Source organism: Papio anubis, chromosome 17 (genome assembly GCF_008728515.1).
Source record: "Papio anubis isolate 15944 chromosome 17, Panubis1.0, whole genome shotgun sequence".
NCBI lineage: Eukaryota > Metazoa > Chordata > Mammalia > Primates > Cercopithecidae > Papio > Papio anubis.
This window is the reverse complement of record NC_044992.1, coordinates 44,449,368-44,472,862: the sequence shown is the minus strand read 5'-3', so window position 1 is coordinate 44,472,862 and position 23,495 is coordinate 44,449,368. Positions and strand designations below refer to the sequence as shown.

Sequence of the window (23,495 nt, the reverse complement as noted above, 5' to 3'; positions counted from 1 at the left end):
TAAGATACAATGCGAAATTGGTCTTTAAAAATAGGAGAAAGAAAAAGACCTTTGTATTTGCCTAATTTCTCTTCACCCATCCTTCCAAAAGTACAACTGAGCTAACCTTAGAGCAAAATAAGAAAAATAATAAAAGGCTCCAGAGTAACCTAATTTTGTTGCCAACGAACACAATCATAGACTAGACAAGGTCAAATTTTAAGAAAAGTATACAACTTATTATCACTTAAACTAGACCTACTTTTGGATTTGATATTTTACTGACGAGAGAGTTTTGATGAGAAGACTGCAAAACTTTCTTAGAAGTCCTACATCATGCCATCAGTGAAGAACAGTGATCTCCAATACTGCAAGGCTTTAAAAGGACTGGAAATACTACATATTTCCTTTTTGTTGCTTAGCAAACACGTTGCATGTTTCATAAATGTGATTTTTATAGAAGACATCATGATTTTCTACAGCTGAAATAGGCATAGAGAGACAAATCATTCATCCAATTACATGGAAGGTCTTTCTAAAAGTCTGAGTCCTAATTTCTCACAGTTTCCATATTCTGTTCTGGGGAGAAGCTATCTAACCTTTGGGCAAGTTTCATTTTCCTTATCTGTAAAATGGAGATAAAAATAGGAACTATGCCTCATGGGATTTTTGCTAGGATTAAATGAGTTAATGTATGTAAAGCACCTACAAGAGTCCTTGGTACATAATAAAAGCCATATAAGTGTTTGCTATTATTATTATTGTTGTTTATTTGAGCTCAGTTCCTCCTTGTTGACAAGTACTTCGTGAAACAATCACTTGAGAAAAATAAACTTTCATAGATTTCATAAAGACATTAAAAGTATCATTTTTTTCAATACCTGAGAGCTCTGATTGGGATAACTGGTGGTGTATGGGCTTTTTCTTCCTCAAGAACTTTAAAAAATAAGCATTTTCATCCCAATTCATGGTATTACTTTCAATATGACACTAAAAAAAGAAACTGCTGATTTCCAAATCTCAAGAGGATTTTAGATAACACTTTTAAAAAATGCATCATTTTATTAAAGCAAAAAACAACCATAGTAGTGGTTCTAATAATTTGGTTATGATATTCATATTGTAAATATTTTCATGTTACTTTTTCACTATATTTTTAAAAAGTCTTCAGGAGTTTACTCATGCCAGAATATAACTTTGTTAAGCCTCTTGTTAAACTTAGAACATATGAGTCCCCTGCTTCTAACATACATAAATGTTTTGAATTCCCCGGTAAGCACGGCCTTGACAATTCTCAAGTAAATTTTCTAACGATATAAATAATATCCTTAACTTAAGATGGCCTATAATAATTCAACCATGAGCAAAGGCTTATGTAGACACAAAATCCTGCATTCACATAAAACCTTGTTTGTATAAAGGGTCTCTATGCATAGATATAAATATATACATATGTGTTGGTATGTATATATAAATATATGTCCACATATATAGTCTCTTGAAACCTCCCATCTATTTGGAAATACATTTTCAGAGACCAAGAAAGATAATCAAATCCATTTTCAATAGCCAAGGAGAAGAATATGACATTTTTAAATACCTGCTATATTGTTATGCAACTCTTTATTCTTTATTATGTCTGTCAGCTACTGTTAGGTGCCTAGTAGACAAATGTTAGTCCTAGTCCTGACCATTTATTTCTATTTGGAATAATTTCAAGCCTAACTCTCTAGAACTGCTTGAAAATGCTGTCTTGTTATGTTGGCCTTGCACCTTTAATGAGGTCTGGAATAAGGGGAGGTGGAAAGGAATCTTTGAGCAGAGACAATTTGGCACCTTTTTTGAGGGAAGCCTGTCTTGGTTTTGCCTGCACTTGCACAAATACTACTTTGAAAGACCCTCTTTCCATTCTGAACAATATGTATGTGTTACTAAAAGCAATATCTTTTATCAGAAGCAGTTTCTGCTGCACGCACCAACTTTCACTATATTCTTAGCAACTCTTTCTTTTATGCCAGTTCCAGACATCAGTTAACAGAACCCCTTAATGAACAGATGTACTGAAGAAATGCATCAATTCGTTATTTGTTACAGTTTGGGGTGTCTGTCCTAAGGGTTTTCTAGCCAAAGGCTTATATGTTTCCCAAGAGAAATTTACTTTCATGAGAGAAGAAAATTGAGGCAAATCACTGCTGTTGGACCCTGAAGTCAGAGACACTGGTTTGTTGTCCTTCTGTACATGTGAAGAAAAACTCCCCAGTTACAGAAACAATTGTGGTTCCAATTCATCTCTCATTCTTTCCCAATGTGAAAAATTACAAATGAAACGAAATATTTCTCTGTCAATAGAATGTGTATGATTCCAGCTGTTCATATTTTCCCTCTAATGAAGGGCTGCACATTTAATTGTAAGATTTATTAGAGACTGTACATTGCTATGTACATGCAAAACAGTTAATCGACATCTAAAATGCTGGTTGTTTATTCTGACATTAATGATCATACTTCTTAATTTGAAACAAAAAGCTTTTGGGGAAAATGTATTTTGTTTCCTCCAAATCAGAAAATAATAATTTCAATGTGAGAAATAAAAGGGCTAGAGAAAAAATATTGATTTATGTATGTAAGGCAGGGGAACAATTAAAGATGCTTAAAAAAAAAAGTCCATAATCCCCTATTCTGCTGGAAACAAGAGAGTTGATTGCCAGCTTTGTTTGATTTCACAGAGATCTCATACGAGGCTGGGTTCATAAACAGGTGAAATGATGGAGTTTATTGCAACGCACATCAACACTGAAACTAAATAACTGTGTTGCCATCTCAGTCCCGCTGAAAGACGGATGGTAAACTTGACCTGCCGCTGGTACTATCCGATTGCCATTTTTTATTCCCCCTTCGCCACCCCCCCAGGCTGAGCCACGTTGAGTAAATGCATGTGCACGGTCAGGTCAGACCCTGGGATCGGGTGAAACTCCGTTCACATTTGCATACAGGCGGAGTCTCACAATGAAAGCCCATCTGTTCCCGTCTCGGAGTACAAATCGAGTGTCACCCAACTCACTGCAAACGACAGCAGCATGGCCATTAGATGGAGGAACACTCAGCTCAGGTTACGGATATGGAACTGCTGATTTGGGTTTAAATACCTGATAACTGAAGACTTTTCATTATATGTGAACAAAGAATGAACTTTGAACTGCTCAGGAGATACCCTCTCCCCACATTGGGCATCCCTAGTTTTATCCGTTACCAATACGTAACTGCTATATTTTCCACTGACTCTTTTTTTTTGTATAAAAATTAGCCAGGCTGAATGTCACAATGCCCTAAATAATTGCTTTTTTGGAGGGGAGGAGGGAAGGGTAAGGGTAAGAGGTGGAGCAGCAAGGGATGTTGTAAATAGAAAATGAACTCTGAACTCCATGTGCCCCCAAAGGTCATTAATATCATGGCAGTGCTATTCCTTGAACTTCTAAATTTTACCAGGGTAGAAATTTTAGTTGCTAGAGTTTAACCAAAGTGTGAACTGCCCCTGCCCTTTAATTCCTCCCTCTCAAACCTATTCAGTTAAGCGAGGCACCTGCCTCCTAGGATCTTCACTCACGAGCCTGGTTATTCCGAAATAGTTTATCAATCATGATCTGTGTCAGAGATTACTTTTCTGTTAAAATTTGGCAAGTACTTTAGAGTTTACAGACAGAAATCACATACATTCTGACACAAAAAGACAGAGCTGTTTAAGAAGAAACCCCAGGATAATAAGCCTATCCAAGCACCAGCCATGATAAATACAAGGAAAATCATGAACAAAAATATGGGTAGACTTTCATCAAATGCTTTCTTGTCCTATTTTATGGCAAGAGTCTATTTCTACAAAAATCTTTCTAAGGAAGACACAAGCATCTGGGGTTTGGCTACCTGTGCTTATATTTGAAATACTTCTGTATTCTGTTACATGAATCACATTTAACATTAAAATACGATTTTAGCCATTAGCCCAGTTTGGGCTCCAGTGCATATGTGGTTACATGTCCAAACACACAAACTCTACTGTAGAGAAAACAGATTGCCAGTTTTCCTTTTACCAGTTATGCTTCCTGTTTTCCAGTCAGTAATAGTGTCACTACATGAAGTGCAAAGGTAATATCTGATTGGGTGAAAAAAAATTTTAATATCTGCAAGAATTTTCTTGATTTGTTTTAAGTAGTTAAGTAATTTGTTTTCTTGCAGATACTTCTCTTAAGACGCTTACTAGGATAATCTTATAGAAAAGAATGTATTAGGATGACATAGAATCCAGAATGTTTAAAGGCCACTGGGCCTTAAAGGCTGTGTCTCCTCAGCAAGGGTTTCTATAACACTATGTGAAACTATGTTCTTATTGTTTGTCCTTTAAAAATAATACCAGGGTAAAGAAAAGATTTGAGGGCTATTTCTTTTTTCATCCCATGCAAGAGCTTACGGTCAACCTTAATGGAAGTTCTACATGCATTAAAAGAGAGAATAGACCCTTTGTTTCAGAAGAATGACCAAGACAAGGGTGAATTTTTGTTCCACTTTGTCAAGTTTAAGGGGAAATTGAATTCAGGAAAAGAGAGTGAGAGAGAGAGAGACCCCCAAACAACTTTCTTAGCTGTCTCTTCATGGCCTCCAATCTTAAACTTATAATGTTTTATTGTTATTCTGTAAACAAGTCAGGAATTTGCATTAGGAGATACTTGGCCATATGATATCTTGGAGGTGAGCTGTTTATTTGTATTCCATGCAGCTGGCTGTCTTCTGTGTGATCAGCAACAAAGCAGAAGAAACCAACAAGCCAGGAATATAATACTAGAGGTTTTCTTTCTGTCTACATCAGGAGAAAATGCTCCATTAAGGAGGTATAACTACTTTAATTCTATATTCTTAAAAGGATATGGATGAGAAAAATTCTTCTTGTTCCAAAGTGATAAAATAACTTGTTTATAGAAATATGGGTTGCTTGGTTTCTTGTTATGCACTATTGGTGGCAGGGGGTGGGGGGAGCGGTTGGTGTGAACAGGAACCGAACCTTGAACTTAATTTCCCCTTTGAACTCATGACCTTTGACAAGATTCCCCATGCGTTCCCCTTCAGACAAATTTCATCACAATTACAGTCCCTTCCACTTGAGTTAAAGATATATAATCATTGATTTGACCTAATTACCTGATACATCCCTTTCTTTGCAAGGTGAAGGCTAAATGTGTGAACAGAAGCTGACCCGTGAAGTTCTGATATCCAATTTTTATTCTAATTATCATAGAACACTTTCAGTCTTACTCTATTTTTCTCAAGTTTTCTTTTGGTCCCTTCCCTGAACCCACTATTCCTTCAAATTCAACAATGCCCCCTAGGTTTCAAGCTGCTTGGCAACAGACCTTCAAATGCATTATGCACTACATGTTCAAAGTGTCATTTTTAAACAAAAAAACTAAAGACCAACTCTGCATTAGAAAGTCGTCACTAATCCCTGTCTTTCATGAAAAAGTCTTCTGAGGAGATAAAAGAGTGGAAACTAGAAAGTTCCCACAAGGTTCTGAAATTATCTGACTTCTTAGCATCAATCTATTATGATTCAGACTCTCTTCTAATAATTTACAAACTTCAGGTTATAAAGCAGACACAGGCAATATCAATAGAGTTAGTATAATCAATTTAAACTATAGGGCTCTGTATTTTTTAAAGGGACTGTGTGTGTGATGGTGGGGAGGTGGGGGATGTCTGCTAAGTTTAGTACAACAAATCCCAAGCAAAGACTTTAGTAAGAAAGTTTAAATAATGGGATACATTTTTAAAAATAAAATATGTGATTTAAAAGCAAAACTAAGGTTGATGTAAACTATATGAGTTGACTTTAAAAAATGAATTTGAGTATTCGTCTCTAACTCAAGTAAATTTTTAAAAGGAATAAACTGAAATCACACAGAGTTTTCATTATCTTGTCTTAGACTGTTGAAAAAGAAAGATGAATTGCAAAAAGTTAAACAGCAAAGAGTAAACAAAGAAGAAATTGTTCTCATTTCTTTATGTCATAGTTTACATACAGGGGCATCATGTTCTCTCAAAAACAAAATGACAGTCGATTTTCTTCTATATCATTTTTGTATCATATCACTACTGCCTCCAAACATTAACAGGCTATACAGGTAGAAGGGACAAAAGAGTTGGAAAGAAAACACCTATAAAGTCAAATAACCTGTTTATTTTGGTGGAGCTTCTTGTGTCCTCACTTACAAAAATTCAACAGCATTGAAAGAAAAAAGTAATCCTTCATCTGACCATCACAGTGGACTGGCATCCTGAATTTTATTATCAGCAATTAATTTTAACTATAGTTTGAAACCAAAGGCCTCAGCAAACAGGTGGCTAAACTCTTTAAGTAGGAAATTATCACAGTGTACACTGAGGGAAATCTCTAAAAGATTAACATTTTATGGTGTCAATTGTAACTAGGGTTGGACAGATATAACAAAATAGGCTGGAAGGTTCCCACAATGTTGGGCCATTAGGTAGTTTCTAAAAGGCAGGTAAAATCTGCTATGTTCCTTCACTTAGAAAAGTACAAAAATTATATATACAAAAAAAAAACCCTCCAAAGAATACTTGAAAAATGCCTGATCTCAACTCCCACTTCTACCCAAGAGACTGAGGTGTAACCACGAAAGTACAGAGGAATGTCAGTTTCTTTGATGAAAGCAACACATAGCCAGATGGCTGGGATCCATGTTAAAAATCACATCATGGACTATAAAAACATTGCTTCTAATTCCTGTTTGGCTCTCATAAGGACCTTTGTCAATATATATTAATATTGACATCGCAGGAAACTTTCCAGAAAACAGAGAGAAATAGGATGCCTATTCTGTGAGAGAAATACTAGATTTGGCATTATTGTTCTAAGCCTCAATATAGTTTAATGACAAATGGATGGATAGCAAAATATAACTAAAACAAACTGCCCTCACTTGCAAGTCAGAATTCCAGGTTTAAGAAGTAAATAAAAAATTTGTACTCATATAATAATTTTAGAATTGACGAAAACAGGGATAGAAATGCTGGAATATTCAGAAAAAAGGATAAATGTTATGTCCCTGGGGTTAAGCATGCTCTAAAATGATCCTCTACAGTCAAGATTCTTAATGTGGTATCTGTGAACACTCTGAAATTATATGCAAATGTGCATGTGTGCTTCCCTGTGCATGCTCATTTTTATGGCAATGAAGAACCACTGCTATGTAGTGATAAGAAAAAGAATAAAAGCACAAAAAATAATTATGACAATTTCCAAAGAAAAGATGCTGGAAGCCAATGAACAGCCAGCATCATCTCTGTAGAATTACCACTGTAGAACAGTTTTAAACTTTTTAAAATTGATTTCCCCAACTGTAAATTTTTATTAGACACAACTATCCATTTACTGTGTATATTTACAGATCTTATATATGATACTAATAATTCATTAATATTACAAAAGCTTAATTTCTTTCTCATATTCAGGTTGAGCATCCCTAATAGAAAAGTCCAAGATTCAAAATGCTCCAAAACCTGAAACTTTTTGAGCACTGATATGGTGCCACAAGTGGAAACTTCTACACATAAGTACTTAACACAAACTTTGTTTTATGTACAAATTATTTAAAATCTTGTATAAAGTTACCTTCAAACTATGCATATAAAGCATATATGAAACATAAGTAGATTTCATGTTTAGACTTGGATCCCATCCCCAAGATATTTCTTTAGGTATACGCAAATATTCCAAAATCTGAAATCTAAAACCCATCTGGTCCCAAGCATTTGGGATAAGGGATACTCAACTTGTATATACATATATGCTAGTATTTTCTTCCCATCTCCTGTGGATCATCCAGTATACCTCACCCTAGTCTCTCCCCTCCTCCACTCCTATCTTAAATCAATTCTATAAAGAATAGAGAATTCTTTTAGAAATGTAAGTTAAATCATGCCAGTCTCTTGCTTAAAACTCACTAGTGGCTTCCCATGATATACAAAATAAAATCCAAATATCTTACTATGGCTTAAAAGGCCTTCAGTGACTTAGTCCTTTCTGTCTCTTCAACCTCATTTCCTAACACTCTATCTCACTCTAGCCATACAGGTGTGGCTCTAGCCACATAGGTTTCTTGATTATCCCCTGAACACTCCAAGATGGGTTCTACCTCAAAGCCTTTGCATCTGCTATTCCCTGTGCCTGGAATGCTCCTCCCTTAGATCAACCCACAGTTTGATCTCTCACTTCATTCAGATCTCTGCTCAGAGGCCTCCTCTGATCACCCTGTTCTCAAAGACTTCTACCGTCACCCTTTTTAGTCATTCTCTCTCTGCCTTTCTGTCTTTTTTGTTGTGTTTAGTTTCAGACCATTTACCATGGCTTGATATTATATAACATATTGGCCCCAGTAAAATATGAGCTCTATGGGGCTAAGGGTTTTGTCAGCTTCATCTCTGTGTCCCCAGTACTAGTCTAAAGTTGTGCACATAGTAGGTTCTCAATGATAAATGAATGGAAGAAGAATAGTCAAAGCAATTGGCAGACATTCCATCTAATGTTCATCTGCATATGAACCTCAAAAGAATATTCACATGACAGAGGCTACCACACTAATATGAGCTATTGATCAGACAGCTAAAAATCAGCTTCCTCTTTCCCCAACTTGCATAACACTGAAACCACATCTTCCTTATGGTATTTATCACTGTTTCTTTTATACCATTCTTATTTCATACAGATCTTATCCCCCAGTAGCCTTTGTGGAAAAAAGTCCCAATCTGATCCTTCATCTTCTCCCTTATCACATCCAACATATGGCAGGTATCCAGCCCTTGGATTGTAGGCGGGGCTGACAGTCACATCCTGGCCATGACAATCTGAGGCCCAGCTGCTCATGCAGAAGCGAAAGGTGCCAGCCTCTCGGAACCATAGTGAATGATGATCCCTGACTCTACGCTCAGAAGGATGTTCATGGGCATTCATCTGTTGACAAGGCTGAATGAAGAGAAGGGACTCCCACTGGAAATAAACCTATGAAAAATCACCAATCCCTTGTATGATAATTGAGGAAAAAAATTATCTTAGTGTTGATATAAAAATGATGAACACGGGAAGCGCGTGCGGCCGCCATGGCGCGGAATGTGGGTACCCCCGTACCAGTTGGGTGGCCCACAACTTCGGGTGTTCCGAACCAACTTCTTCATTCAGCTGGTGCGGCCTGGTGTGGCCCAACCCGAGGACACCGTGCAGTTCCGGATCCCCATGGAAATGACAAGGGTAGACCTCAGGAATTACCTCGAGAGCATCTATAACGTGCCCGTGGCTGCCGTGCGGACACGGGTGCAGTATGGCTCTAACAAGAGAAGAGATCACAGAAACGTGAGGATCAAGAAGCCGGACTACAAGGTCGCCTACGTGCAGCTGGCCCACGGACAGACCTTCACGTTCCCAGATCTGTTTCCCGAGAAAGACCAGAGCCCCGAAGGCAGCACTGCCGACGGACTCCACGACATGCTCGCGGAGGAGAGGCAGCAGAGGCAGAGCAGTGACCCTTGGCGGGGCGGCGTCCCCAACTGGTTCGGGCTGTGATGGGGCGGCCATCAGGGATGCGCCCCAGGTAGGCACTGTGGCAGAGCAGCCCTGACACCTAAATAAAAGTCCTGCTGCAGGAGAAAGAGAGAAAAAAAAAAAAGATGAACACAAAATAAAGACTAAACTTAAATGATGATCAGGTGACCTTCATTTCTTTTTTAGGGGTCAATTCCCAAACAGAAGTAGAACTATCACAAACATGGCATTAAACATTTTAAAAATTGATTTAAATTAAGAAATCAAGTTATACAATAGGAACAATTTTAAAGATGAAGAAATGAAAGTGCTTAAAGGTTTGGACCAGCAAAGCATATTCTACACTTAGACCAGTAAGCTGGTCATATAAAATGTTCATAAAAATTTCCTTTTGAAATAAATATACTTGGATATGAATAATTTTCATGTGCCAGAAGTTAAATAAAGCTTGAAAATAAATGATAATAGGCAAGTTGCTTAACATTTCTACATCTTAGTATCTTTATCTGTAAACAAAAGGAACTGAAGTAACTTCAGGTCACTTCGAGGTCTGAAATAATTCAAATAAGAATCTAGTTGAGTTTTTCAGGATGCATATGTGTTTCATGCTTATTAATGGCTGAAACTAGAACAAATATTAAACTCTCATGAGACATTAAGTTAGAAGGCATCATATAAGTCAGCAAAAACAGAGAAGCAATAAAAGGGTAGAGGTAGAAACTAAAGTACTTCAAGAATAAAATAAAATGGAGTTAAATTAAGAAAAAAATGCAATCAACAGGTTTGAGAGAAAAATAATGCAAAATAGAAGTATCAATAAAATGAAAAGATTTAGAAAGCATAATACTGTAAAATGACTTAATGGCACCGGAAAAGTGCAAATCAACTTTCATTATGACACATGAACAATACCAATGATTTTTTGATTTCATGTAAAGCGTCATGAAAGGAAGGCATTCATATTTCTATATTCTTCTGTAGGAATTGCCATATTGAAACAGAACACTGGTCCATCCCTTTTGCCATGCTGCCCTGACAGCAAACAAATGTTTCAGAGAAGTGCTCTACTCTCACCAGTCCAAATTCAAAAATACACCTAATGGTGCAATACTATATCAAGAACATCATTTCTTTTTGACCTCAGATGGCAATTATCTTATACCCAAAGCAGGAGGCTGGCTCACTTTGATTTCATGTTGGGTGGCCCACTTAAGAGGTTTCACTTATAATTACATCAAGACTGATATTTTCATTCACTTGGCTTTTCTGACACACTAAGCTACTTACACAATTTGCTGTCATCACCGTCACAATTAGGCTCTCATGGGTGTGGAATAATGTACGTATAATACAAATGGTTGTATTTGTATTCGTAACTGTCCTTTTAAAAATCTTTGCTTTCCTGGCTGGGCATGGTGGTTCACATCTGTAATTCCAGCACTTTGGGAGGCCACGGCAGGAGGATCACTTGAGGCCAGGAGTTCAAGACCAGCCTGGGCAACATAGTGAGACCCCATCTCCACAAAAAAAAATTTAAAAATTAGCCAGGTATGGCATGTGCCTATAGTCCCAGCTAGTCTGGAGGCTGAGGTGGGAGGATTGCTTGGAGCATGGGAGGTTGAGGCTGCAGTGAGTCATGATTGCCCCACTGTCCAGCCTGGGCAAGACAGAGCAAGACCTTCCTTCGGGGAAAAAAAAATTGCTTTCTTAAAAATTAAGGTTTCTATTATTAGCTTCAATTTATTCAAAGTCTCGAGAATTCCCAACTTAATGTAAATAACCATCTTGAAGTGGAAATAAAAAGGAGAAATGAACTTTTAAAGAAGTACACATAGCAGTAAGAATAACTTTTGAATACATGAGGCTTTGGGCTTTATGTAGATAGTTCTCTGAGAGAGTGAACTAAACAGAAGAAATAGACTGGAATGGCAAAAGGAATTGATCAGGAGTGTGAAACTGGAGCTGGATCTCAGTTGTTTCTAGTCCTCTACAGATTCAAAGGTACATTGCAGAAGCACTTTAGCCATAAATCCCAAGGTCTCCTCATCTCCAGAGGAATCCTTTTTGGGGAAATCTTCGCCTGCCACACCCTTTCTATAGTCCTGGAGCAGACAATTTAATTAGAGCCTCTAGTATGACATTTAAATTAATGTAAAAGAATAGGGATTGGGACCAGCCTGGGCAACATAGAGAGACCCTGTCTCTAGTTTTAAAAAGAAAGAATTGGAGAAGCCTTTTTTCAACTGGGAAAATAATGACAAACCTGGAGATGCCAATTATTTTCTCCATCAGAGTATTCTGGACATAAGAAACAGCAGTAGATCATAGTAGTCAATGGTGTTGCTCCATAGCTTGACTGGACAAGTAATTTTAAAATTCCAAGGTGGGTGGATCACTGGAGCCCAGGAGTTTGAGACCAGTCTGGGCAACATGGTGAAACCCCACTTCTTCAAAAAACACAAAAATTAGCTGGGTATAGTGGCATGAGCCTGTAGTCCCTGCTACTCAGGAGGCTGAGATAGGAGGATTACCTGAGCCTGGGAGGTTGAGGCTGCAGTGAGCAGTGATCACACCACTGCATTCCAGCCTGGGTGACAGAGTGAGATCATGTCTCAAAAAACAAACAAACAAACAAACAAATAAATAAATGAATAAAATTCTGAATATTGTTTTTGCAGTGACTCCTCTTTTTTAATAAACATTTTGAAGGCTTGATCAGAAAGCTTATGACCAAGTATCTAAAATATCCCTTATATGATAACCATTATGGTAACCCTCCATTAAATGGACAAATAATCTCATAGTCTTTTAGTAATCCAAAGGTTAAAAAAAAAAAAAACCCCTGAAAACAAAATTACCAGGATATTTCATGAGGCAAGAGATCCAAAGGCATACAAGATAACCCAGGAATAAAAATGAAGCCAAAAGGAAAAAAGGATGAATTTCCTACTGATGATATCTGTTATTACCAAGAAACAGTCTCTCATGAACCACAAACAACAGAGTAACAATTCAAGAATATGTCATCAGGAAAAACTCAGCCTTAAGTATTAATTAAATGATCTTACTGGTTCTCTGTAAACCTTAAAAAGCCCCTAAGTCTATTCTGGGAGGTATAATAAATCAGTAATATTATCTTAAGATTAAACTGATATTTCTAGACAAGGATGTTTTTTGAAAGTAAATTTTTTCTTTACTCTCCCAGAAATAAGTTGCTATAAAAACCTAGAACATAGTAGACTCACAGTGCCCGGCACACTTATAAATGTTAAATAAAAGTAAATTATTTGGCCTGAACTTTATAACTCCTAAAAATACTAATGGTTACTGCAGTATAAAAAAGAAAGTAAGTTTCTCTTAAAAATCTTACTAAGGCAAAGAAAACACAATCAGAGAGAAAAAATCATACAAGTTTTTATCAAAAGAGAAAGGATTTCTTGGCTGGGTGTGGTGGCTCATGCCTGTAATTCCACTGCTTTGGGAGGCTGAGGCAGAAGGATTGCTTGAGCCTAGGAGTTTGAGACCAGCCTGGGCAGCACAGTGAGATCCCATCTCTACCTCCACCCATTTTTTTTTTTTTTTAAAGAAAAAGCATTTCTTACTATCAGTAATAGTGGTAATTAAAAGAACAATAATGAATAAAATTCCTAGATACTTCAAAACTGTCATTCAGCTGTTATGCTGGGCAAGGAGCAGCAGAAGACAGTGATTATTGAACACATTATATGTCAAATGCTTTCTGTTTCTGGTGGAAATCTGTGCTTCCAGGCCTAGGCCAGCCAAGCCAATGACAGGCATCCAGATAATGAGCACCTTAGTATGTGAGGTCCCAGAATTTCTCCAACAATTTTTAGAGGATGTGATACTAATCAGTAATATGGCTAGCAGTCTCTAACAGAATGGAGAGAAACAAGTAACACTTAGCTAACCAAGAATTCCACTGGAGTATAGAAGGAACTACCCATTTGTATATGTTTTCTAATTACCCAAAAGCAAAGAATGACCCCTCAAGAAATCATTTGGGCCAATTCCCTACCTCTCTAGATATAAATATGTAACTTGTTCAAGATAGAGAGATAGTCAGCCACTCTATTTTAAAAGATTTTCAGGAACAATATTCCACAATGATCTTTTATATCCAGCTCATCCTTCTGTTTCATTATTATTATTATTATTATTTTGAGACAGAGTCTCACTCTGTCACCCAAGCTGGAGTGCAGTGGCTTGATCTCGGCGCACTGCAAGCTCTGCCTCCCAGGTTCATGCCACCCTCCTGCCTCAGCCTCCCGAGTAGCTGGGACTACAGGCGCACGCCCCACACCCGGCTAATTTTTTGTATTTTTAGTAGAGACAGGGTTTCACCGTGTTAGCCAGGATGGTCTCAATCTCCTGACCTTGTGATCCACCCGCCTCGGCCTCCCAAAGTGCTGGGATTACAGGCGTGAGCCACCAAGCCCGGCCTGTTTCATTATTTTTAAAGGTAAAATGCTCTCTCCAGTCCCTCTCTCTCCATGGAAAGGTCCACTGACATTGAAAGGTCCTCACCACTGCTCACCAATACCATGGCAAGCATCTCCTAATCTTCTCTCTAATAACCCTTTCCTCCCAAAAGATAAACCTGACTAAGTCAATCTGTGATTTTTAAAAAAACTTCACAGCTGCCTATCACCTTCAAAATAAAGGTTGAACATAATCTTCAGAATCCATACCCAAATTATTTTTCCAGTTTTATCTTCTCCTGTTCCTACCCGTGCAGCCTATGCTCTAGCCACAGCCTACTACTGAACTCTACCCTTTGAATGTCTCCTTTCATATCTTTGCTCATTTTTCATTATCTGCCTGGCATTGTCTTTCCTTATTTTTACCTGCTGACTGTACTTCAAAGCCCACTACCTTCTTAAAGTTTTTGTAGAATTTCCCATTCAAGATGGATCTTAAATTACTTTGTTCTCTTACTACATTATAAAATTAGCATACCTTCATTACTTATGCACGTAAATCTATTTATAAGCCACCAGACGGCAGGGATAGTCTTGCTCTCCTCTTTGTTTCTTAGCATAGAGCTTGCACAGGAAGAGACTGGAATGTTTGCTGAATTGTATTATGCATATTTATGTATGCATATATATATTTAGACCCATTTCGTTTGATATGTGGTTTATTTGGGGGTGGGGAAAATTACTAGAATCTGCAATAAAGGGAAGTTCATTGACAGTTACACTCAAGGTATAACAGAAAGAGTGGACTGGATATTTATGCTCTTCTAGCTTTGCTACTTATTGATTGTTGCCATGGGTAAGACACAATATCTCTGAGCAAGTGGCTGCTGTACCTATAGGCAGCAAGTCTATATTCCAGGCAGGAAGAAGGTGACAGAACAAAAGCAAAGGTGAAGACAGGAGGGGCAAAGGGCTTTCTCAACTTTCTTATTTTGGAGAGACAGTTCTTCTGGTGACTTCACTTTACACCTTGATGTCAGAACTGTGTCTCATGTCCCTATATTAGAAAAACCTGCCCTTTGCACTTTTCAGCTGGGCACATAGCCCCTGTGAAATAAGAGTTCTATAAGTAAGAAATAAGGTAGAATGGCTGGGCGTGATGGCTCACGCCTGTAATCCCAGCATGCTAGGAGGCGGAGGCGGGCAGATCATCTGCGGTCAGGAGTTCGAGACCAGCCTGGCCAACATGGTGAAACCCTGTCTCTACTAAAAACACAAAAATTAGCCAGGCGTGGTGGCATGCACCTGTAATCCCAGATACTTGGGAGGCTGAGGCAGGAGAATTGCTTGAACCCAGGAGACGGAGGTTGCAGTGAGCCAAGATCACACCAAAGCACTCCAGCCTGGGCAACAGAGTGAGACTCTGTCTCAAAAACAAAAACAAAAAAGAGAAAGAAATAAGGTAGAACGAACGCTGGTAGACAATTAGCAGAGCATGTTACAACTTGGAAGAGGGAAATAGTTAAATAGCTAAGTTTTCAGACAACAGTTAAAAAAAAAAAAAAAAAGCAAGAGAAAAAGAAGCCAAGTTAATGTGGACAAATTGCAGTAAAACCTCAGAAGACTGTATCAATCACTGAACAGAGAAATGGCAGATGAGTTCCAGCATAGCTAATGTATTTTTAATACTGGGAAAATATACAAGAAATTTTATTCACAGAGTCCAAATTATATTTAGTGGATTATGGAAACTCAACAATTAAAACCAAGGAAGTTTCTCACTTAGATCATTAGAAAGTGATCCTTGAAAATGTTGGTTAAATGGGCTGCTCTGGGTAAATAGGGCACAAAATCCAAGGCATTATGATAGAAAGCATTGTGACCTTTAGCTTTAAATTTAGTTGTTTTCAAATTTATTTAACAACTATTTGCTAGTAATAGTACGCATTATACTAAGAATCAATGCATTTGTTGAGCATTTCTATGTGAAAAGTACCACGCAGATCCTAGAGACTGGAAGAGTGAGAACACAAAAGTTGAATCAGACATTACCGTTACCTTCAAAAAAGATCATAACGAAGAGGGAGATACATAGGAAGGCCTGGACAAAAAAAGAGGGACAAGAGGAACAATGCTGAGTGGGGTCAGGTTCCTAATAGGCCACAGTGTTGAGACTGGCTACTGTTCCTAGCACTGCTCCAGGGACAGATCGGGGAGTCTTCCCAGGTCTGGTTGGCATATTGTAAGGGACACTCCGACCTTTACAAACACATGCTGCTGTTTTGCTCTTTGCTCCTGACACATATTTATGTTATTGTGGACTCTCAGGTATTCTGAGCTGTTAACACTCAACACTTATTTAATGTCACAACTTCTAGCATGCTCATTTGAAAAAACAAAAACAACCAATGACCTTTCATTTCAAAAAGTAACATGTTCAAACAGCAAACTTAGGAAATATAGAAAAACACAAAGGGGAAAAAAAGCAACCCATAATCTTATAACACAGAAAAACTCAGTGGTAACATTTTGGTATATGTCCTTCCCACAAGTTTTGTATCCTGCCTTTTCCCTTTAATACATCATGAACATTTTCCTATGACAATAATGACCCCTCTACTGACAACATGATTTTTAATGGCTGCACTGCATTCCATCATATGGATGTACTATAATTTATTAAACCAATCCCATGTAATTAGACATTTAGCTTGTTTCTAATTACTTGATGTTCTAAGAGCCATATTATTTCCAAGATTTCTGAAGAGTAACTTTTATTGCTTATTTTTAATTATAAAAATTATACATGTTTTGGTGAAGAGAATTACAGTCTTTTTTCTTTGCACACATATACACACATTTCAAAAAGTGGGAGCTCACTGTATGTACTGTCTTATAACCTTATTTTTTCACTTAACAAACTACTAACATCTTTCCATAATCATTCCATAAATATTATTCTACAAACACCACTTTTAGTGGTTGCATATATTCCATTGTATGGTAGTAGCTCAGGTATTTCTGTTTCCAATTTTTGCAAATGTCTACAATGAACATTATTAAAGTTAGTGTGTATACTTATTTTCTTGAATTACATTCCTAAAAGTTGAACTGGTAAGTCCAAAGGGCATTTACATTTAAGGTTTTTGTTACATTTTTCCCAATTTCTACTATACCAAACTATATATCCACCTGCAGCATGTGGTCTCTTCCCGTACTTTTACCCAACAGTGAGTATTTTCACTTATTGCCACCCAACCATGGTCAGCCTGATACATTTCTACTGGTCTTTTAAGACATAATTAAATATCATTTCTTCAGAGAGGCTTTCCCTGGTCTCCAGTTTTCTTTCCAAGTGTAGTTACTGCTTCTTCCACTATGCTCTCATATCACCATTTATGTTCCTCACTTTTGGTGCTTACTACTCAGTAGTCAAATTGCTGTTCGAATATTGTCTTTCCACCTAGACTGTGTGCCTCTTTTTGGAGGTAACGGTCATGTTTTATTCACTGCTGTAGTCCCAGTGCCTGGCTATGTCTGACACACAACAGGCACAATAAATGTTGGGTGAAGGTGCAGATTAGTGTCAAAACTCCCTGTTTTCCTAAAGAAAATGCTCCAAGCTGGTTTATGGATTTTAATTCTTTTTTCAAAATTTAGATTTTCATGATTTATTTAATAAAGTATCTAATGTCGGACAGTTAGTTTATACTTATTTTCTTTTGGATTTCAATTCTAGATATAATGTGCTGTACAGGAATCTGTAGGTGTTAAATAAAAATAGGAAGTGTCCGGGATTACCAAAGTACAATCTAGAGAGAAATATTCATTAGTAGAGTAATCTTTACGGAAGGGAAAACCATATATGTCTTTCCAGACTTTGACCTTCTTCTATTTCAGAATCCATAACAAATACCAGACGTGTACAAGCAAAAGAGTCTTCGTACTATAAGTAGCTTTCATTTTAAGGGGAAAACTGTTCATTAATTCACACAAACACACTTTCTATTGTCAAAAATGTACACACACATCATCATCATCTTTGTGTGCAAACAACATAAATCTACAAGTTATAACCAAGTAGAATATAGGAAAACTTAAAAATGGTTATATTAATGTTATAACATTTTATAATCCTTCCAGGGGTGTAAAGCATAAATAATTTGACCTTTATTATAAACAATCTGGTAATTAACATCCTTGTACATACATCCTGCTCTTTGCCAGAACTGTCTCCATAAAGGGGGGAAATGCATTTGTTTGTTTTAGTATGGGCCAGACTAATTAAAATTCCTGTGAAAATCTTCCTGCCTCATATTATTCTTAAAATCATAAGTTCATTTGTTTCAAAGCTACAGAAATAGAGCTGATAAAAACAAAAGAAACTATAGAGCTTGTGGGAAGCTCTATAGGTCAAATGGCTCAGGGTCCTCAATCTTCTGGTGCTTCAGAATTGATTGTAAATAACATATACAAGGTTGTCTCTCATTGGAACATTTTCTTCTGCAAACTCAGCATCCCCGTAAATGAAGAAGTGATTTTGTTTTGAATGGCTTATCTAGATCAAATTCAAACCCTTGGACATTATAGCTTATCTTGTAAGTACATTCCTTTTATGTTTGAAAACTGTTTTAAATGTTTGTTTTTATTCCTAGGTTGATTGTGGATCAGAATTCAGAGCAGGACATTAATATATATCTAATAATCCCCCCACTGGTTTTTCTAGATTATTCCCCATTCTGATGACCACAGAACTTTAAACTTGAGTATTATTAAGATTTACAGAATACTAGGAATTTATTATAAAGCTCTCCAATCCAAAATGCTTTTTTTCTAAAGAACCATTTTAAGTGTCAACCACAAGGTGTGTGATAAGAAATTTCTTTCTTTTTTTTTTTTTTTTTTTGAGATGGAGTCTCGCTATGTCCCCCAGACTGAAGTGCAGTGACATGACCTTGGCTCGCTGCAACCTCTGCCTCCTGGTTCAAGTGATTCTCATGCCGCAATCTCCCAAGTAGCTGGGACCACAGGCATGCGCCACCATGCCCGGCTAATTTTTGTGTTTTTAGTAGAGACGGGGTTTCGCCATGTTGGCCAGGCTGGTCTTGAACTCCTGATATCAGGTGATCTGTCCGCCTCGGCCTCCCAAAGTGTTGGGATCACAGGCGTGAGCCACCGTGCCCAGCATAATAAGAAAATTGAATAGGCAAAAGGTTTATGGTCATTCAGAAGAGACACTAGGGTCAACACACTAAATAGCAATGACTGCTATTTATTTTTTAAAATTTTGTATTTTCCAAAGTGATCACTGAATATTAAGCTAATGGAACATTCTTTCTGTCAATTTCACTATAGAAAGTTATAAAATTTGAGACTAAGTGATAGAGCAGAAAATAAATCACGGTTTTCAGTGCATCTGCACCTTAATTTAGTTTCCAATACATCTGCACATTAGTTTCTCTTTTCTTTTTAAAAAATTCTTGCCCATGTAAGACATTTTATTATGTTTTAAAAATCTCTTTTAATCTACATGTTGCCCTTCATCCCTTTCTTTTCCTTATAAGTTATCCATTTAAGTACCTGGAATATTTGACTCTGGAGTTTCCCACCATCTGCATTTTACTAATTGCCTATTAGCAAGGCAATTCAGCATGTTCTTCTAAGGTCTCACTATTAACACCTAGACTGGAGCACAGTGGTGCAATCTTGCCTCACTGCAGCCTCAATCTCCTGGGCTCAAGCCATCCTCCCTCAGTCTCCTAAGTAGCTGGGACTACAGGTGCATGCCACCACACCTGGCTAATTTTTTTTTCATTTTTTTAGAGATGGGGTTTCGACCTGTTGCCCAGGCTGGTCTCAAACTCCTGTGCTCAAGTGATCTGCCTGCCTTGGCCTCCCAAAGTGCTGGGATTACAGGGATGAAACACTGTGCCCCGCCATGCCTCTGTTTCTTAATCAGAAAAATGGATACTCATGCATGAAAGTATTACAGCTCACTGTGATGCCCATAATTATCACCACAGAGAGAGTTGAATACTGAGAAACAACAATGGCAAGAGTGAGATCAGAGAACCCATACTCTGCAACTGTCTGTCTTTCATCTGGGTTCCAGCTCTGCTACATGTGAGATGTATGATCCCAGATGAATCTCATGCTCAGTTTCCTCACCTATCAAACAAGGATACGACTCACCTCACGAGAGTGCTGTGAGGGTTAAATGTGGTGATGCATTTGAACAAGGTTTTTAAAGTGCAAAGAGCTATAAAGTGTACAAATTCGTGACAGCATTACTTATAATCAGGGGCTTAAATATCTTTATAATGAAAAAATATTTTAATGTGTTGGAAAATCTATCTCTTGAGAAAGGTTAGATATGACACTGACTTGAAACAAAAGGGTCTATATGACTTAATGAATAATTGTGAAGGAATAAATGATACCCCTGTACCTAGGAAACTTACAGCCCTATGACCCAGGAGCTCGGTGAGTTCTATAGGATGATAGCAGTGGGTTTCTGCCCTACACAAACATCTCAGTACCATTTAAACAACTTACTCCAAAGCCACCAATCAAAATGTCAAGTAATGATTTACAGTGGGTGAATACTGAAAAAAAAAAAAGTGCTGATTTTTATTTACCTTTCAATCTGTGCAAATCCATTAACTATGGATGCTAATGCTCTTCTTCAAAGCACTTTGCCAGGTCACTTCCTTTCTTCCACTCCACATCCTGTTTTCTCTGGGCTTCTCACATAAATTTATTTGAGGGCTCTCCTGCCTATTCACCTACCTTGCACCTCTGACCTTCTCCTCAGCCAGCCTATATCTGAGCCTTCCTTTCTACTCTCCCTTGCCCACCAAACTTCCATTCCATCTGTTTTTAAAGAAATTTCTTAAATACTATTTTCAGGTACTCTTGACTATTTAGTTAAGAAGTCATTTTTCAAAAAAAAAAAAAAAAAAAAAAAGAAGTCATTTTTCTAGAGCTGTGGTCTTCAATTTGGTAGCCACTTGCTACATATGGCTATTTAAGGGTATATTTAAATTAACTAAAAAATTAAATTTTAAATAGTTTCTTAGTCTTCCAGCCACATTTCAAGTGCTCAGTAGTTATAAATGTTAGTGGCTGCTCCACTAGAAAATGCAAATATTATATATTATAGACCATTTGCATCACTACAGAAAGTTCTGTCGGACAGTGCTAGAGCCCATTTTTCTCTATAATAGTGGAAGACAGTGTGGTGTAGTAGGAAAGGTATGAATTTTGAAATTAGACGCCCTTTGTCTTTTCAATACTGGACTTAAAAGATAACTACAAGAAATTATACAAGTGCCTAGCACAGTGCCTGCCAGAATAGGTGCTCGATTCATGGTAGCCATTATTAATGTGCTACTGCTTTTTAAAGTAACTCTGGAGTCTCTGTTTTCCTTTTAGCAGGGCACACAAAAATCTGGAGGAGTAACAATCAACGTGACTGGGCATGGTGGCTCATGCCTGTAATCCCAGAACTTTGGGAGGCCAAGACGGAGGGATCACTTGAGGTCAGGAGTTCAAGACCAGCCTGGCCAATATGGTGAAACCCCGTCTCTACTAAAAAAATACAAAAATCAGCCAGGCGTGGTGGCAGTCACCTGTAATCTCAGCTACTTGGGAGGCTGAGGCAGGAGAGTCACTTGAACCTGGGAGGCGGAGGTTGCAGTAAGCTGAGATCAGGCCATTGCACTCCAGCCTGGGGGACAAGAGTGAGACTTTATCTAAAAAAAGCCAAAAAAACAAACAAACAAAAATCAACATTACTACCTTTTCTGTGAGGCATACTAGAAATAATATGGGTTTTGGAACTACGGAGACTTGATCAAATCTTGCCTCTGCCCCCTTATTAGTGGAGAAACTCAGGCAGATTAATTTTCCTGATGCTTGAATTTCTTCATCTGTGATAAGGAAATAATAATACCTACAATGCACAGTAGTAATGATGATTAGAGGTAATGTGTGTAAAATACTATGTCTGGCACATGGTAGGCATTCAATAAATTTATTATAGAAAGCAGGTACTATTAATTCACCTTACAGAGTGCCATGTATTCAGCATAGTTATGTGCTAAGTAAGTGATTGTTGTTGTTGGTAATGAAGGCCAGGCTAATAAATCTTTTGCAGGATAGTGGTATTTATGCTTTTGTTTAAACACTTCTCCCTACACAGGGCTTTCTCTCGTACTCCTAAGATGCAGGTAAACTTAAGTTTTTCTCTATGGTATTATCAATTCCAGTTAATTATTTTTTTAGTTTTAAAAATTTTATATGAGAAGGAAAAAAATGAGTATTCACAATTAATCGGAAAGCCTTTAATTTACCATTATTTGGTAGTTTTTACTATTATGAAGACAGTTATGGAGCGGTATGTGGATTGGAACTGCAGATTGGCATAAAGGACTGCCACTATCACTGTCACCAACAAAGGTTGTGGCTTAAAATTTTGCCTGGACAGCAAGTCTAACATTTCTGCCATCAGAGCATAATCCAAAAGTCACAACTCAACAAAGAAAAACAAAAACCAAACAAACCACCGGAGGTTAAACGTATGCATGAGACATTGGAAGGCTGTGGGAAGGAGAAGGGAAGCATTCTGCAACCCGCCCTCTTCATTCATGCTGCCAGAAGGGCAAATAAGAATTGTGTCCCTCTTGCTTCTGGCAGTTGGCACACCCTAAGTGACAGCACATTTCAAGAAGCTGTTCTATTTGCTTGAGTTGTCTCGTTCTTTCAACTGCTGTGGTGTTGTGGGTCCTGCTAAAATATCTTTGGGGGAGTGGGTGAAAAGTGGTGAATCACAAATTTAGTAGCCAGTTATTCCTCAGGGGGGAAAAAAACAACAAAGAGTGACCAAGTAACCAAGTAAAGAGAACTATGAGTTCAATAACCAGGATTATCCCATGGCAAGGATTCTGTTATCGTTGGGCATGATTCCTTTATCTCTCAGAGACAATCAACCTTCAGCCAGAGGAGTGTAACCTTAAAACCTCATAACTCAATTTAACATAGTGTTAAAGTTTGGGGGGATATTTATCAGTGCTGAGGCTGATACAATCAGTCTGAGGGACCCTCGAACAAAGAGCAGTGGGTGAAGAACATGTCACCTCCGTGCACATTCGTTTCCTTGATGAACAAGGGGCTATTAGCTGCAGAGAAAGCATTATCTAGGTGAAGAATGATGCCAATTGTTTTAGCTACTTCTCTTGAAATTGTGGAATAGAACACAGAATCTTAGTGAGTTAAGGAGCAGTTTTTGTTAATATGATGTGGATTTTTTTTAAGTTTAATTTGGCAAAATATAGACACATATTCTTCGATAGTAACCAGGAACTAATTTGAAACATACATCTCTTTTAACCTCTGCTCTTACTTCATTAAATCAAAAAATTTAAAGATAATCACATAGGCTGGGCGTGGTGGCTCACGCCTTAATCCCAGCACTT

At 37.7% G+C, this 23,495-nt stretch overlaps 1 protein-coding gene across 20 annotated transcripts in view; it reads right to left on the bottom strand.

The window, feature by feature from the left end:
* Positions 1-23,495, bottom strand: part of SKAP1 (src kinase associated phosphoprotein 1) — a 302,157-nt gene that overhangs the window by 177,609 nt on the left and 101,053 nt on the right. Inside the window, exon 5 of one of the 20 annotated variants that reach the window (XM_021928962.2) lies at positions 4,536-9,675. The exons of the other annotated variants lie outside the window; for them this stretch is intronic. Within the exon in view, the coding sequence (XP_021784654.1) occupies positions 9,089-9,675 (587 nt within the window). The 3' untranslated portion in view covers positions 4,536-9,088. Of the gene's footprint in view, positions 1-4,535; positions 9,676-23,495 lie in introns of those variants that run through there. 20 annotated transcript variants of the gene reach the window in all.